At 54.3% G+C, this 17,885-nt stretch overlaps 1 protein-coding gene across 5 annotated transcripts in view; it reads right to left on the bottom strand.

The window, feature by feature from the left end:
- Positions 1-17,885, bottom strand: part of MSI2 (musashi RNA binding protein 2) — a 387,381-nt gene that overhangs the window by 64,993 nt on the left and 304,503 nt on the right. For all 5 annotated transcript variants that reach the window (XM_040640878.1, XM_040640877.1, XM_040640879.1 and 2 more), the window contains exon 8: positions 13,940-14,022. In XM_040640878.1, the coding sequence (XP_040496812.1) occupies positions 13,940-14,022 (83 nt within the window). The remainder of the gene's footprint in view (positions 1-13,939; positions 14,023-17,885) is intronic.

Raw genomic sequence — 17,885 nt, 5'->3', positions numbered from 1 at the left:
TTGAGAGCTCTCATTCTGTTGAAAAGAACAGGTTCTGACTGTTCTCGTTCTCCTACCATGAAGGCAAGTACTCAAGTCAATCTGCCCCCCCTGTCATTTCTGGGCTTGCCAGCCGCTGGAGCCTCTTGAGTTAGACCACATTTGGGTCACCGCCCCCACCCCCACTATCCTCCCACTGGGCCCCGCCCCGGCAAGCCAGAGAACCAGCATGAACACCCCCAGTTACAGTCAGAACCCAAAGGGGGGGAAACCAGCCTAAATCTGCCGGGCTCCAGATACACACTCAGGTCATGCGGCCGCGCACGACGTGCCACGTATCTACCGCTGTGTAGCAGGCTACTTCCAAACTTCGTGGCCTCAAGCAACAATGGATTGTTCTTTCTCGTGCTTCTGGGAGCTGCCTGGGCCCAGCAGGGCTCTCACTTGCAGTATCTCCCGTAGTTGTGGTCAGATGGTGCCTGGGGCTGGAGTGGAACTAGACAAAGCCCGGACTCAGCTGGAGGTCCGAGTACCTTCTTCTTGCTCGCAGTGGGCAGTCGAGGCTGGTCGGCTGGGACCGCCCACGGGAGGCGCCTCCTCTTGGCTTCTCCATGGCGCTCCCTCCTCTCACCACGGTGGCTAGGTACCGAGAGGGACTGTCCTAGCATGAGAATTCCACGAGACCGAGGGAGAGGCTGAAGGCTTCTTATAACCTAGGCTTGACGTCACACTGCCATTTCCATCACGTTCTGCTGGTCACCCTGGGTCAGCCTCGATGTGCTGTGGGAAGGGACCACACAGGGTGTGCATGCCAGGAGGTGAAGATGGCCGGGGCTGTCTTCAGAGACCAGCTACCACGCGAGATCAGTGAAGAGCAGTGAGCGAACAGGACAGTGGGAGGCCCTCCTCCTACCCATGGCATCTGGCTAGCGGGTCCTTGGGCTGGCAGGCACCCAGGCCTGCTTCCACCATGGGGCACCAGGCAGGCCCGGGAGCTCCCTTCGGGGGCAGCCCCGGAGAGGCCTGCCTGGCTTCCCATGGTCAACAGAAGCAGTGCGTGGCCTCTGGGTGACCAGGCCTCTTGCTCCAGCTGTTTCAGCTCTGCCCCCACAGAACCCTGTTTACGGTAAACACTCTGCACCACTCACACCTGAAGTGCTTCTCTAGGGCAGCCCTGGGTGGCGGCAGATTCCGGAGAAGGAACATCTCTGAATCTCCCCAGTCGATCGCTCAGATCCCACCCTCAGCAGCTTCTCACAACAGTTACAGCTGTCAATGACGACAGGGAAAAGCGGTGTGGTCGGAGGGGCGAGAGATTTTGTAGGAACTGCCATTTGGATTTGTGCTCGTAAGAGGCCTCAGAGGCCACCTGGGACCGGCCGATGGCTCACATTAGGAAGTCGAGGACTCCATTTCGAGTTTCACGGCTGGCGAAGCCACGGAGCAACCCCACACAAAGCCCAAAGGTCGGTGGGATTTGCTTTAATTTTTCAATCTTCAAATACACTGCTTTGCTTGGCAGACAGGCCCTGGAGAAGAGGGGGTGCCTTCCCTGTAGCCCGCACAGAAATGGGAGAAGAACAATGATCTAGCTGAACCTTCTTTAACGACAGGAAGGTTAGGGCAGCAGTGTGTTCCTCCAGAGGATGAATCAGACCTGACGTGGGCTGGCACGTGCAGTTTCTGGCCCTCTGTGCCAGCTGCTTGTCGAGGTGGGCCGCCTCTGCCCCTCAGGGTCCAAAGCAACTCAGCAAGGAGGTCTGTTTCTAACTTGTTACGTACAAATGATTTCATACTTGCAGAAGAGTTGCAAGGATAGTACAAAGAACAGTTCTGTATGTCTACACCTGTAACTGTATCTATATACATTTTTTCCCGAACTTTCTGAGAATAAGGTGCATACACGATGCTACACATTTCTTAAACATATTTTCTTACACATGGATACAATACTTTTATCTAATGTACCTTCTACAGCCAAGGCTGTAGACCCCGTCAGTGGACCCCTTGATGTCCTTCAGAGGTAGAAATCCATCTTCCAGGATGAGAAGCTAAGGCCAGAGATACCAGGCACCTCACCTGTGGCTGGAGGCCCAGGCCATGTGTGTTAAGGCTGGGTTTGAAGCCACGTCCGCCTGATGTCCCCGTGGCCCATGCAGAGGAGCCAGTCCCACGCCACACCTTCTTCTTGGGGGAGTTGTGCTTAGCATTGGCTTTGGGAGAAGGCACAGGGACTTTTGTGGGGACGGCTTCCCTGCAGCTACTCTGAGTGGCCACTCTCACCCAACTGGCCTGCAGCCCTTGCTGAGGCAAGCTCCCTGCCGGGCACCTTTTGGAAGAGGCTGGAAGTCTGAGGACGGTGCCAAGGTCTGGGAAGTGAAAAAGGTTTTTGTTTTTCCCTGGTTTCTACATCAACAGCCCCAGTCAGCACATGGCCCCGGGGCTAGGAGGGAAACCAGCCCGGCCTCAGTCTGGGGAAACCCAAGCCCTGTGCCCCTGGCCTTGACTTACCGCCCAGGACAAGGCAACTCTGTGTGGCCTAGAGGCCAGTGTTTGCAGCTTCACTTCTCACCCCAAACTGGTCACGTCAGACACGATTTACTCCTCCAGGGCAAGAGGGGCCCATCTCAAAGGATAAAATTCACTGCTGTTCAGGGAGGCCAGCCTGGACTGACTGGCTGGGGGAAGGGAGGGAAACAAAGGACAGGCCCCGTGGGGGCGGGGGTGACTGGGAGTGTCCACGTGGGCAGCATCCTTTTGCAGAGCTTTTGACAGACAGAGGCCTGACCTGGTTTTGCCCCAAGATCAGCTTCTCCTCTAACTCAAGCTGCAGCTCCCCTGTCCCCCAGTCAAGTTCCAGGGGATTCCAGGCCAACACTGCTCCTCTGAAGTTCCAAGCTGTCCATCTTCTCTGGCCGATAGGCCCCAAGCGCTTTCCAGAGAGACGCCACTCCTGTGTAAAGACTTGGGGTCCTGCCTGGAGTCCGGCAGCTACCCAGCTCTCTCTGGTAAAACAGGAGGGCTGAGCCGCAGCCCAGAAACCACACCCGGCTCTGCGCACAGCCCGTGCTATCCCCTGGCGATGTTTTTCTCCCTCCCACCCACTGTTGTCTCTTGCTCTCTACTAGATGTAAGCCTTTCCAGAGACGCTAGGAGGGCAGGACCTTTCATGGGGCTCTTACAGGTTCCTAACCAAGATTCACAGGGGACCCGCTCTCAAGGAACCTACCGAGCAAGGAAGACAAACTCAAAGTGAGCGACTGGCGGGAAGAACAAAGTCTCTACTGTCCTGCCCTGTGCACCACACCAAAGTGAGTTAACCTCAAGAGCATGGTAGCAATGGAACATGCTAGAGAACGTGCAGGCCACTATGAAATGAAGATGAGAGGCCCTTTATTCAGCCATTACTGGGAGTTCCAAGATGGTGGCAGTACAGCACGAACCCAGCGAGGGCCCTCCAGGAAGTTGGCCCTGCCCAAGCCCGCTGCTGAATGAGCTGCAGGAGGCTGATGGAGCAGCAAGGTGCGGGTGACAAAGCACAGAAACAGCCCAGTGAGGAGAGGGAGGCTGGGGAGGGAAGGCAGGACCATGGTCCTCCTCAATGTGATGCTCCACCCTGGAGATGGACTCGCTGGGCCTCCCCCTCTCAGTAACCCGCAGAGGAGTGGGTTGCCTTGTCTGGGTTCTAATATCCACTCCACGGTTCCCATTCCATCCAGTTGTTGTACTTGTCCATGGCCAGAGGCAGGATGGAGTCATGACCGGCAGGCGTGTGTGGCTGGAGGAGGGCTGGAGGAGGGCTGGAGGAGGGCCAGGCCTGAGACACCGTCATGGGACGGACAGCAGTCACACCCAGAAATCCTAGCAGCTGTGCTGGGAACACCTGGCCTGTGACTCTAGCAGGGGAGGGAGCCTCAGCATCCTGCCATATCTGACCCCAGCCCTCCAGCCACTGCAGACTCAGGGAGGTCTCTCAGCTGGGCACTGTGGGTACCGGGAGGTGAGCAGAAGGGAGTTCTATGTTCCGTCCCCCTGCCTCTCCCTTCCCAGACGTCTCCATCAGGTGCTGTCCTTGTAGATGGGGACCAGCCTGTGCCCAAGCACCAGAGGACCCACTTGTACAGGATAACTTGTCTTGCTCTATTGCAAACGGGTCCTCACCGATACGGAGTCTCCCATGGAGTCTCTGGAAGAAGCAGCTATTGGGTAAACCCAATGGAAACGCCAGCTTAGACAGGCAAAGGCCACCAGCAGAAACATCACCTTCCAAGGACACATGCTTGCTATAAAGAGCCCAGACCCATTTGTGAGAAGCACCGAGTCTCCCACAGGACATATAATCTTGACTCTTATCTCCCTGGTCAGCAGGATTACTGTAAGGAGGAAGGCACAAATTGTTTATGGAGCACTCCTCCTAGGCCAGGCACAGCCATGACATCCTCAGGGGTGTGTGTGTGTGTGTGTGTGTGTGTATACACTATCTCATGTATAGTATGTGTATGCAGCGATGTACGCACATCACATATATAGCGTGTGTGTACACTACCTCACGTGTAGTATGTGTACGCAGCGACGTACGCACATCACGTATATAGCGCGTGTACACTACCTCACATGTAGTATGTGTATGCAGCAACGTACGCACATCACGTATATAGTGTGTGCGTGTACACTACCTCACGTGTAGTATGTGTATGCAGCGACGTATGCACATCATGTATATAGCGTGTGTGTGTACACTACCTCACGTGTAGTATGTGTATGCAGCGACGTATGCATATCACGTATATAGCATGTGTGTCCACTACCTCACGTATAGTATGTGTACGCAGCGACGTACGCACATCACGTATATAGCGCGTGTGTACACTACCTCACGTGTAGTATGTGTATGCAGCGACGTACGCGCGTCACGTATACAGCGCGTGTGTACACTACCTCACGTGTAGTATGTGTACACAGCGACGTATGCGCGTCACGTATATAGCGCGTGTGTATACTACCTCACGTGTAGTATGTGTACGCAGCGATGTACACACATCACGTATATAGCATGTGTGTACACTACCTCACGTGTAGTATGTGTACGCAGAGATGTACACACATCACGTATATAGCATGTGTGTACACTACCTCACGTGTAGTATGTATACGCAGTGACGTACACACATCACGAATATAGCATGTGTATATACTACCTCATGTATGGTATGTGTACGCAGTAACATATACTCATCACGTATATAAAGCACAGTGCCTGGCACACAGAGGTCCTCAGATAATGCCCACTGCTCTCCATATCCTCATTAATCAACTCCTCATTTCCTCTGAGTTGGCCTAATAGCTCTGAAGTTACAATAGGAAAGGAAACGGAGGCTCTGAGGAAATGACTTGCCCAGGGTCACATAGCCAGATAATGACACAGCTCCAGCTCTGTCCTATGTCTCCCACTCAAACCCTGTCCCCACCTCTGGGCTACTGGCCATGCAGGTGCGGGCCTCACAGCCCTTCCCACCACTCTCTATCCAGCCTTCAAGGCCCATTCGCATGCTACTCCTTCCACAAAGCCATCCCCAGTCCTAGTTCCAGAATTAATTTCATCTGCTGTTTCCTGTTTTATTAAAATCAGCAATGACAAAGTGAAGGAGGTTCTAAATCAGTACCGTCGGCACCTCCTAGTTGCAGCCAGGGGCTAGGTGTGGATACCGAGATGAATTCAACAGGATGTGGGTCTCCCTCGGAGGGGCTCAGAGTCTGGGCAAGGAGCGCAGAGGAGCTGGTCCCCAACACCCTCCGCGGCACGTGCCCCCATAACTGCAGCCTTCCACTGTGCCTGGATCTGGGCGGGGGGAGGGGGGAGGGCTGTCCTTTCCACCAGCTCCTCCCTCTACATCTCTGCTCCGCTTGCCAGTGCTGAGCGGGAACCAGCTACCTGACTGCTCTGTGCCTCAATGTTCTCATCTGTAAAACAGAGTAACAGTATGGCCTACCCCCCACCCCGCTCCCCCCCGGACTGCAGCGTGCTAATAAATTCAACCAGCTAATCCTGTGAGTGCTCACACTGGATAAAGCTGGTTAGGTCACACGTTAATCTTTGCCATGGCCTGTGAGTGCTCACACTGGATAAAGCTGGTTAGGTCACACGTTAATCTTTGCCACGGGAGCCTAGGTGAGTGTCCCTGAAGGTGATAAAGCTGACTCGTATCTGTGCTTCCGTCCTAAAACCTGGGGAGCAGAGAGGAAGGTGACTGCCCCCCCCCACCCCCCGCCGGGCCCGTCACACTCTTGGCATGCTGCCACTGATTTTCTCCCTACTGCCCCCACCTCCTGGCCAGGGAGGGCCCTGTCTTCCTGCTTTCATCAGCAAGGTGCGCAAAAGGAGCTTCTCAGGCTGCACTATTTGGGGAAAAAGCTGATGGTGGCAGCAGCAGCTGCTCTTTTCATTTCTGGGAACCTGCAAGGGCATTTCAAAGTGAAAACAAACCTCTGCCTTCAGCAGGTGCCCAAATGTGGCCACCAGGCTAGGCGCTTACCCCAGCCCAGGCTGGGCTTTGCCAGAGACCCTGCACCAAGCTCAACCTAATTTCTCTATTTAAAAGAGAGGGAGAGAAAGGAAATAAAAAAGGTGTGGCCGAGCATTAGCTTGCACCTGCCTGGGAAGTTGGGCAGAGCAGCTGGGTGGAGTCAAAGGATGAACAGGCCCCAGGGGAGGGGTGCAGAGAAAGGGGTGCAGATTCCTCCAGCGGTCTCCATTGCCCCCTGCGGACCTGCCACCCTGTGGGCGGTGTGTAGGAAGCGGCACGTGTGGGAAAGTCCAGAGGGGCTGGGCACAAAGATAATGAAGAGGAACCCCACCCTCCACCGGCCTCCTGCAGTGACCTTCCCAGAGGACGGATGAAGGGCAAAGGAACCAGAACTCAGGCAACCTCCCCAGAGGCCAAATTACTTCTGCCTAAAGAGCAACATTCACCACCCAACACCCCAGGCTCCCAATGCCCTCCTCCCTCCGCACGCAAATCCCTCCACCCGCAGGAGCAGAGCCTGTACACAAACACGTGTGCCTGATGCAGGGGTGGGGGGCGCAGGACCTCCCTCTCGCTCGTAAACATGAGGTTCATTTATTAAGTGCCTCTCTGGCATTTCCTTTTTTGCCTTCATCCTGCTTGTTTAATATTGCATTTGACATTCTCATTTTATAAATGGTAACAGAAGCAGAATGGATGGCTAAAATTAGCTTACGAGTAAGGAGGATGCTGCAAATAGGGTGGTGAACACAAGCCTAGTTAAATCCACCCACATCCCCCGGCCCCCGCCCCCCACTTTCGGGCTGGCTCCCGATCAGCTCTTCGTCTTCAGTCTTCAGGCTGCCTTACAGTGGCCCGAAGGAGGGGATGCGTGCTCACTCCCGTGGCCTCCCTGCCAGGTGGCCGTGCCTCATGCCAACCTTAGCTGGAGCCTCCGTGGACCACCTGGCCCAGCACCGCAGCCCGAGAGGCCACCCCAGGACTCTCCTGCTCTCTTGTCCTGCCCCTGCCGCCCTCAGAAGCCCCCGTTCTGGGGGCAAACTCCCCAGGTGTGCCCTGGGCTGAAGGTGGCAAGCCTGAGAGCTCACCAGGCTTTGCTATCTGAAGAGGGGGTTCGAAATCTCCCGTGGAGGAGTCAGCTGAAGGGCTGAGCTGGTCTCCCTGGGACCTGGGAAATCAAGGCAGCAGGCCCCTTCTGCTCTGCAGGATGCCCACCTCCCAGCTTCCTCCCTGCCTGGGTCTGCACCCCTGCATTTCACTGACTTGGCATCTGTCCAGGACCCCCGTCCCCTTAGGATTACATATTTGTTCAGTAAAAGGATCCTAAGAATAATGACAGTGATGATGACTAAACAACAGAAGAGGAAAAGGCCTACTGCTTTGATTGAACAGGCTATGGCTGGTAAGCCTAGTCCCAAGTCCTAACTCCTGGAGTCTCGGAGACAGGTGCCTTCCTCACCTGAGGGGGGGCCAAGCCAGGTGATGAGTAACCCACGCAAGGTCACAGAGTCCAGCAAGGAGTAGCTAGCCGTACTGCGGGGCATTCGGCAGTGAGGGATTTGTGGCACTCTTCTGGGAAGGCCTCTCGGGTTGACAGCACCCTGTTCTGACCCTTCCTTCACTCCCCACCTGCTCAGTGCTTGGGGTCCCCCTAAGAATGAAGGCACTGATACTTTCTGCAGGCTACGACCCCAAACCCCAACATCTGTTTAGGGTACTGCTGACCCTCTCTGCCTCAGCCCAGTAAAATGCTAACTCCATAGTGGACGTGGGTGAGCTCTTGGCTAAAAGCCTTTCCTTGAGCCCCTTGAGATAAGCAGACCGCACTTGTTCTGAGCTACATCAGTATAGGCCAGGAGTTGAAACTATACCCCACAAGGCAAATCCAGCTGCTGTTTTTATAAATAAAGTTTTATGTGAACACAGCTATGTCCACCCACTTACCTATCCTCAGTGGCTACGTTTTGCTCTATGATGGCAGAGTTGAGTAGTTGTGACAGAGACCTAGGGCCCCGAGAGCCTAAAGTATTTACTGTCTGGCCCTTTACAAAGTTTCTGGGCCCTTGGTTTAGGCCAAATGTAAGAAACTTGCGGGTACCAATGGGGTTTTCAGGAGGGTGATTCCTTTAACGCTACCAGATTACAGACCCTACACCAAAGCAGTCCAAGAGCTCCCAGGGCCAGGAACCGGACCGGGGCCTTCAGCAAGCTGCAAAGGACAGTGGTCATCATCCTTCCCATCTTAGAGGGGGAAACAGGTGCAGATAGGTGGGGTTTTCACCTGGGCACAGGACGACCAGTGATGGATATGGGATTCAGGCTCAGGTCCACCTGTTCTAAAGCCCTGAGTGCTTCTAAGTGATGCAGGAGGTCCTGTTTTGGGGACAAGGACATGTGCGTGTTATTGGGAGGATCCAGCTCACGATCCCAGTGGATGTGCCTCAAACACCTATAATCGGTGCTCGAAGACCCTTGTCGGGGGGCGGGGGGGTGCCAGCACTAGGGGTGTGGTGGGGGGTGGTCCCTGGCATGGACGACTTCCTATGGTGGGGGTGTGGTGGGGGGGAAGGCCTGGTGTCATACACACAAAGGGAGTGTGGGGGTTGCTGTCAGCAGCAGACCGGCCTGGGGATCCCATGCCAGGCTGGCTCATCCAGATCCATGCTCCTGGGGCCTTAGTCCTCACTCTGGGTCCCTTCCTTCTGACAACGGATGATTTATGACCAACTCGCAGCTCCCACACTCTCTCTCATTAGCAGTGATCCTTGCCTGGGGCTTCTCAGATTTAAATGTGCACACGTACCACTAGGGACTTGTCAAAATGCAGATTCTGATTCACTAGCTCTGGGGGTGGGGCCCGAGACTCTGCATTCCCAACGAGCTTGCAAAATGCTCAGCAAATTTAAAAAATCAGATCACCTCAATGGAACAAGGAAAAGGACTATTTAAAGGAATCCTATAGAAAACCTTGCACAAAGCAAGTAAAAACTCAGTACTATCTTCATCAGTCAAACGAACCCAGATTTTTTCAATTAATGAGGTTTTACTAAGTTGGCAGCAGGGTATAGTGGGAAGAACACTGGGTTGGAGCCAGACCACCACCGGTTCAAATCCCAGCTCTGCCACTTAGCACTGCGGACTGTGGAAGTCCCTTCACTGCTCTGAGCTCGAGAGCCTGTTCTGTAAAATGGGACGATGACTGCATGCACACAAAGTGCCGTTACAGTGCCTGGTAAAGGCCAACGTCCTGCTGTTGAATCAGGGGTCAGAAGTGGTGCCCTTGTTAGGGCACCCCTCAGACCGCACCCCACGTTCTCCACCAGCGAGGCTCTCCCGACTCTGTCGGAGGTGGGGATGGAGCCGGGCCTGGGAGGAAGCCGGGAGCAGGTCTGTGTCAGTCCCCGCCTCCCTCCCCGGGAGGCCGTGCGGACTGGTGGCTCATCAGGCCAGCATCCCTGCTGCTGGGGGCTGCTTCAATCAGGGCCACGCAGTGGGGGGCGCCACTGGCTGTGCCCACACTGCGCCTCGCAGACTGGCCGGAGAGGAGGCCGTCTCTGGAGAGTCACCAGGTGGCTCTGCAGGTGCATTTCTGTGTGTTTATTGATAAGGAGCCACGTTTGTGCTTCACTCTGACCCGCACCAAGATGGGGAAAGGGGCTGGGTCCTGGCTCTCTTGGCTGGGGACCCGAGCTCAGGTGGCGGCCAGCTGCCCCCCATACCTGTGGCTCACCTGCCTCTGGGGCGGTAGGGGAAGAGGCCAATGGGGACTCCTTACCGAAGCTTGGCCCTTTGCCCCGAGTGAGCCCATCTCCTCTGCCCTTCTCTTAGGAGAACACGGGAGTCCTGTGGGCCGCAACATATCTGACTGGGAGGGGACGGTCAGCGGTCTTAGAAGGCTGTGGCCCAGTGAGATGACCTTTCAAGTCCCTTTCAGCCTGGAGGGGGTGCTGGCTTCCTGGGTACAAACCTGAGCTCTGGACTTCAGCTCTCTGGGCTTCAACTCTCGCACTGCTTCTTGCTGGGTGTTTGGCCCTGGGCAAATTGCTTACCTTCTCTCTTTGCCTCACTTATCAGGAAAATGGGGGACACTGATCAGTAACTACATCAGAGTGTGTGTGATAGAAGAGATGCATAAAGCGAGCTCTCAGCAGAGTATGTAGCTGGCGCTGAAAAATGTGAGCCATTCGTGGGGTCTCTGTAGGAGGGTGCCATGGGGGTCCTGTGTGGTCCTCCCCCCTGCCGCCACCACCACGGAGGGGACCTCCTTAAGGCAGGGTCTGTATGGGAATGGGGGCAGGGCTGCTGTGATCCCAGCTTCCCGACGGCAGCTACCCTGAGCCCCAGCAGGAAGAAGGGCTTGTGTCTGCTGCGGGCTCTCTCGGGTGCCGGGGAAGGGCCCTCATTTGTTTTTTTTTTAAATGCCCAAGAGATTCACCAACCAAATTAGATGGGAAATGGCTTTGGGAATTATGATGCGCCTCCCTGTCACGTGGTCCCTCATGTAATCCTTTATTCATTCCACAATTACTTATCCAGGGCCCATGGAGTGCCAGCCAGAGGAGTACTGGATTAAGATGGAGAAGATTTGGATTCAAGTCCTATCTTCGTGACTCATCAGCAGCGAGACCTTTCTTATCTGTGAATACGAGAAAATGGTTGCTCCAGGCACACTCCGGGGGCGGTGCGGTAATCTGTCCCTGCAGAATTCGCGGAGACTGCCAAGCTTCCAGGAGACGGGCCTTTACAGCTTTGCAAGCAGTCCAGTTTACAAAACACTCCTACAGACCTAACAACCGGCCGGGTTCTGCTTGGCAGTCTCTGTGTTCTCAGAGTCTTTGCAATCCTTCATTTGAATTCTGTCCATAGTACAGTGTAAATCCATTTCCTTTTCTGTGGGCCTCAGGAGTAGAAACCAGTATCACAAGAATCCTCAACAATTCAGGCTTCTTCAGAGGAGGACGCCTTGCTGGAGAGGTCCTTTCCGGGACGACGACACGGCCGATGGCAAGGGCTCCCGGTTATCAAGCTCATGTTTACCAAGGTTTGGCCTTTGCTGCTGGTACCTCCCCAAGGCCCAGCGACCCCACCAGGTGGTCATCAAGAGCTCCCGTCATCCTGGAGCTCGGCGAGGCCTGGTGCCCTTCCAGTGGCCTCTTCCAGTACATGGAATTTCCCCCTTAGAGCTGGTGACTGGTGGGTCAGGGCTGGGCACGTGCAGAGACAGCTCCAAAGCCTGTGTGTGAGCTTCACCACTCCATGCACCCCTTCCTCCCGTCTACTTCCATTTATGCTATACCCTCAAAGAACGCACACCAGCCCGATTCAAAAGAAATCAGAAGCCCTGCCACTATGAACACAGTTACCTGCACGCACCCGTCAGCCTCCAGCTGGGTAGAAAAGCAGGTGACAACTGTGAAATGACTTGGGACCACGGGCACAAACCTCTCTAGCTTCCAGCTGGCCCATGCATGGGTTATCATCTTTCTGGGGCTGAAACTCCACTTTCTGATGGTCACCCTATGTCATCTGGGGATTCACCCTCACACCCCCAAGCTTAAAACACCTGTCTGTGTCGTTCATCCGGCAGTGGGACAGCTCAAGACCTAGGTTCCTTTACTGCCTAGGGAGCGCTGGGACAGATTCCCCCGGGACCTCAGTTTCCCCACTGGACCACTGAGGAGAATAAAGCTCTTTCTCACTTGTGCTTCAGGCTTGTGTCAGAGCCAGTCTGTAGCGAAGGGCCTCATGTATGCATTCGAGGCAGCACACAGCACAGTGTCTGGCCCGTCTACATTGGGCCTTCCTGATGAACCGTTAAGCGCTGGCAGGACAGGAATGGTGTCTGCCAGTGCTCTCGATGCCTCTTTCACTCTCCGCTGCCCAGGCAGCCCTCAGTGGAGCCCGTGAGCAGCATGCCTGGCTAGAAGAAACAAGGCCTCCGGGCACTGTGGTTACATTTCCATTTAAGCCCCCGTCTCTCTAGTTTCAAAATAGCAAGTAGCAATCTACCAAAAGAGAGAACCACCAACTGGAAGTTGGAGTTGGGGAAGACGGGGGGATGGTGGACAGTGCAGAGAAGGCCGATGAAGGGGTCCTGTGTTATTCCTACGCACTTATCTCCCCTGTACCACTTTAATGCCAAAGCCGACACCTCCAACCTACACTATGCGAAGAAACAGCATTTTCATTTCAGATGCATATGATGGTTAAGAACAATATGAACAATATTATTTTAGTGCCCTGGGAAAAAATTAGCAAGTCAAATATTGAATCAGGCCTGTAGCAGCACATGCTAACCAGTCTGCTTTGATCTTATCCCCACTAAAAGCTCTATTATTGAATTTAAAGTCAGTGAACACGTATCAGACCAATATACAATGCACATCTGAACGCATGTTTCAGAAGCCAGGAATGTTTTGACTAAAGGGAGAAAATACCAAAGTTACAGCTATAATTGAAACACAAATTTGCCCTCCCTCTTCTCTTGGGGCTGGAGGCTCTGCTGGCCAACCAAAATATTCTGGCCCCAAAGGGCCTGCTGATGGCTCTAGAAACACCTGTTGAGCTCCCATATTTCTGGAACCAACAAGGAAGGGGTTCCCCCCCACCCACTCAATTTGGAGTTCAGACCTTCAGCAAGCCAATGTGCACATTGTGTTCATGGTACGGCGCCCTCTGGTGGCCACTTCTCTGGGAGGCCTACCTGGCTCCCTCAGCTTGCCAGGATCCGACCTCCTCCCTGTGGAGGGGGCCTTCCCAGGAAAAGGAGCTTTGAAGAGCCAAATGGAGGGATGGAAGATGAGGGTACAACCCAGCTAGCTGATAGGAAGGGCAGAATGTTAATTACCCAGCAGGGCCCAAATGGAGAATGAATTTGGGTGGTAAATTTCCTACCTAGGAGCTAGCCCTCAAAAAGCCAAGCCAAACAGCAAACACGTAACCTAAGTTGCAGGTCAGCAAATTATAACACAGAGGCCAAGTGTGGTCCCCCTGCCGGCTTTTGTACATACAGCCCAAGAGTCAAGAATGGGTTCTGTATTTTTAAATGGTAAAAATATAAATACATACATATATATTTTGTGACATGAGAATTACAGGAGATTTCAGTATCAGCGTCCATAAGCACAGCTTTACGGAACCACAGCCGGATTCGTGCAGGAATCTGTGCTTCCCCCGGGACACTAAGAGGCCGGGACCCTCAGCTGCATGGCTTGCAAAGCTGAGAATACTCACGACCCGGCCTTTCCCTGAAAGTCTGTCAAAGGCCGTCAACTCTTGCCGTCCACAGGGCCGAACCCTTCGAGTCTCGCCCCCGTGCCCACCCTGCCCCCTTCTCGCGTGCGGACGCGGGGCATGGAAGCCTGTAAGACAAAGCTGTGCACACTGAGGGGAGGGGAGGCATCGCATGCATGGCAGCGCGGCCCCTACAAACTTACCATTTTATTATTGATTTCATGGAAATGAATCTCACAGACTTTCTCCACAACATCTTCATTCTCAAACGTGACAAAGCCAAACCCTACAGGAAAAAGGAAAACAAAAAAACAAAAACAAAAAACAGAGGGGGTGGTGAGTTCAGTTCTGGCCAGCCACATGTTTTTCTTTGATGTCCTGCAGCAGTGACAGGCTCCTGATCTGAGCGTGGGGGCTGGATCCCTGGGAAGGGCCTCCAGGTGGAGGAAATGATTTCTAATTTGTACCGAGCACCCTTCCGACAGTGAGGAAAAGTTAATGATTTCACCCACACGCGGCGGGCGCTGTGTGGCTTACATTTGCCCCGAAGCAAACAAGAAATTTACTCGTCTGTTATTTACAAGGGTCAGAGCCCCGTGGCTCTCTGCGTGGAGGCAGGCGGGTGGGCTGCCTGGAGCGGTGGCGGGGATCACCGCGGGGCCACGCGTGCCCTTTCCGCGCTGGAACGGCCAGCCCTCGGGTCGGCCTCCAGACGGAGGCGGTTATTTGTCCTTTTCTTCCTGAATTACTTCCTCTAATACCTCATCAGGACATCCTGAGGCCTGGAAGAAACTATTAAAAGTTTCAGGCCTCTGTTCTACGCAGGCATCCTTTTTCTACCGCTGCGTCCAAAGCGCGGCGGATCTGGGGCAGTTTAAGACTGTTTGATGCCTGCTGTCAGCCCGTCAGCTATCCACTGTATTTACTCGGCTGGAGACCGGCTTTGCTAGACAAGCTGTACTGAAGAATTTTGGCAGGCAACCGCTGCTCAGCATCCCGAGCTGCTCTCGTTACCCTCCTGCCCCTCGCTTTCTTCTCCTCCCGCCCCGGACGGGGCTCCAGTACACTGGCTCATCTGTGACCCCACTTGGGAAGCACTGCTTTCACACACGGACCTGCTCACAGGATGGCACCCTGCCTTGCATGAGGCACTCCTGTGGTGTCAGCATTAACACTACGAGGGAACACACATGCAGCCGGTGCAGGCACCCCGATGAGGAGGCAGCACACCGGACTCTGCATGTATGAACTTATGTGGCATCCTGGGGAGCCCCTTCCCCACTCTGTGCCTCGAGCTCTGCACCTGTGGATCACGGTGGTGAGACTGACCACCTCTCAGGTCACAGCCCCAATCAGGATTTGCAAGGCTCTCTGTTATGAACAAAAGGTTGTGATCCCCCAATTCATACGTTGAAATCCTGACCCAATGTGATGGTGTCAGGAGGTGGGGCCTTGGGGAGACAAGTAGGTCATGAGGGTGGTGGCCTCATGCATGGGATTAGTGCCTTCAGCAAAGACACCAGAGAGAACGTGCTTTCTCTGCTTTCTGCTGTGTGAGGACACAATGAAAAGATGAACATTCTATAGAGGGAGGAAGGCCTTCACCAAAACCCTGACCATCCTGGCACCCTGACCTTGGACTTTGAGCCTCTGAAATGGTGACAAATACATTCCTGTTGTTGATAAGCCTCCCAGTCTACTGTCCTTTGTAACAGCAGCTCAAATTGACCAAAATGCTACATCCCCAAAGACCTGAAACTGGCCCAACGCAAACCTGGCCCACCAACTAGGAACACGAAAATCAGAATGGCTACTTTGTATTAGGATAGTGTTTCCCGTCAATGACTGAAAATACAGGTGTTTCCTCTTCAAGCTTCTGTGTGACTTTGGGTCCTGGAAACCCAGGGTGAAGAGACAATCTCTCTGGTCCCTTCTGTGTCTCTCCCACCACCACCTCGGAGGAACAGCAGAGGACAGGCAGCTGATACCCTGAGCTCCTCCCTCACTGCTCCTGCAGGGTCTAGAACATCCCTAGCGAGAGGAATGGAAATGGCCACTTGCTACTCTCAAACAATTTCCAGCAAAACAGAGGGCCGGGACCAGCACACAAATGGCAGCCACGGTCTTCATTAGGAAATGCGCTTTATTGCCACACATCAAATAGGGGGCCCAACAGAAAACCTTTCACCAGATATACAGCCCTGGGTCCCAAACCAGTTCCCAGGAGAGGGAGCAACAATGCCATCCTCCAGGTTCCCTCGGTCTGGGTATCTCCTCGGCCCTTGGGTCCATCAGCTGTGTGCAGAGCTGCAGGAGTGCAACCCCTAGAGACCGTCTCCACATCGTTTCTCTTGGGGCTTTGGCGTGCGGGCTCCCTATAACCCCCAACAGAGGAGTGTGAAAACCATCAGGTAAGCCTCTCACCCCGCAGGGACCCCACCAGCACACAGGGGACTTGCAGCATTTTGGTTAACCCCTGCCCTTCCGCCCACCGTCCTAGAGCCCAGATCCTAGGGGCCCCTCAAGAAGGGATTAAGATGCAGTGCCTTTCAAAGGGTCCTCAGGGGGAGGGAGGGGCGGCACAGCAGAGGATGGGGGAACCTGCTAGCACGGGCTTCAGGGACGATGGCAGGGCTGGGGCCTCATTCACTCTGGGTCCCCAGGATGTGCAGAGCCCCTAACACACAGAGTGTGCCGAGTGGGTGGTGGCTGAAGGAATCAACCATTTCTGCCCCCTCTGGGGTCTGAGTATCTTGCTAATCCATCTGCACCACTGCCTCCCCTCAAGACTGACTCGGCCCTCCCTTCCACATTTACAGGCTCCCACCTGTGCTAGGCATCCTGGAGCATGCAGAGATCAGCAACTGGCTGAAGCAACTGGCATTAAGTCAGAGGTTCCCACTCAAGGAGAGAGTCTCCGCCGTACAGACCTCGCCCCTCCCTCCCTTCCAGCCTGCGGGTCACCCTGAGATTCATTTGTTTCTGAAGGTCACCTCACTAGCCTGTATCTAAACCCAGTTAACATATGAATCCCTAAGCAAGCCTGGACACGCTGGTACTCAGGGGAAATCTCACTGCTAATTAGGATGAGTGTAATGAGTTGAACAGTGGCCCCCAAAAGCTGAGTCCCCATCCTAACCCCTGGACCCGATGAATGTGACCTTGTTTGGAAAAAGGGGTTTTGCAAATGTAATGAAGTTAAGGATCTCAAGAATAAGGGCGGGCTCGGATCCAATGACAGGTGTTCTTAGAAGAGAAAGGAGGGGGGAAATTTGAGACCTAGAGGACAGAGAGGGGAGAGGACAGAGTGGGCCACAGCCACTAGCCCACTAGCCCACTAGCTGAGGAACACCTGAGCCATCAGAAGCTGCACGTGGCAAGGGAAGTGTCCCCGAGAACCTTCAGAGGGAGCGTGGCCCCACAGACACCTTGTTTTTGGACGTCCAGCCTCCAGAACTGTGAGAACACAAGTTTCTGTTGTTTGAAGCCACCCACCCAGTTTATGGTAATTCGTTACTGCAGCCCCGGGAAACAGTACAGTAAGGTTACAGGTTTCAGCCGCTCCCACACGGGTGGGTCACACGTGACCTCCCCCAGCCAGGCCAAGCATGTGCTCCGGAGAGAAGGCAGGAAAGGGTGGACAAATGAACCTAACCCATCCATGCCATCGGGAAACAACAGGAAGTCAGTGCCAGTCAAGGGCACCGCTCCACGAGCCCGAGGACAGCCTGGTTCAGAGCCAGCTTGCTGCTGAGCACAGGTCCTTGATCCTGGAGCAGTGCCCAGGGTAAGTCAAGTCACCGTGGGGGTCAGAGATGACCGCCACGGAACCGCTTTCCTGCGGCAGCCCACGCCTTCCCGGTCTACTGTGCAGATCACTGTCTGAACTCCAGGCCCAGGACCATTCGGGACTCCCTGTTGCCCCCTTCTCACTCCTGTGCCATGACTCCGAGCTGGGAGGAGACAGGAATCCAAACGCAGACTGTGCACCAGGAAGGGTGGGGACAGGACTTGCCCGTCATTTCGAATTCTGACTCTGATATTCTCCCTGCTGGTCCCTTCCCTAACCCCACAGGACTCAACATTTGAGTATCACAAAAATGATTTTCCTGATCAAAGGAGAGAGCCTGGATTTCAAGCTTATGTACC

The sequence above is a fragment of the Ursus maritimus genome, unplaced genomic scaffold (assembly GCF_017311325.1).
Source record: "Ursus maritimus isolate PB19 unplaced genomic scaffold, ASM1731132v1 scaffold_24, whole genome shotgun sequence".
Lineage (NCBI taxonomy): Eukaryota > Metazoa > Chordata > Mammalia > Carnivora > Ursidae > Ursus > Ursus maritimus.
The sequence above is the reverse complement of the archived record's forward strand: the minus strand, read 5'-3'. Positions and strand labels throughout refer to the sequence as shown.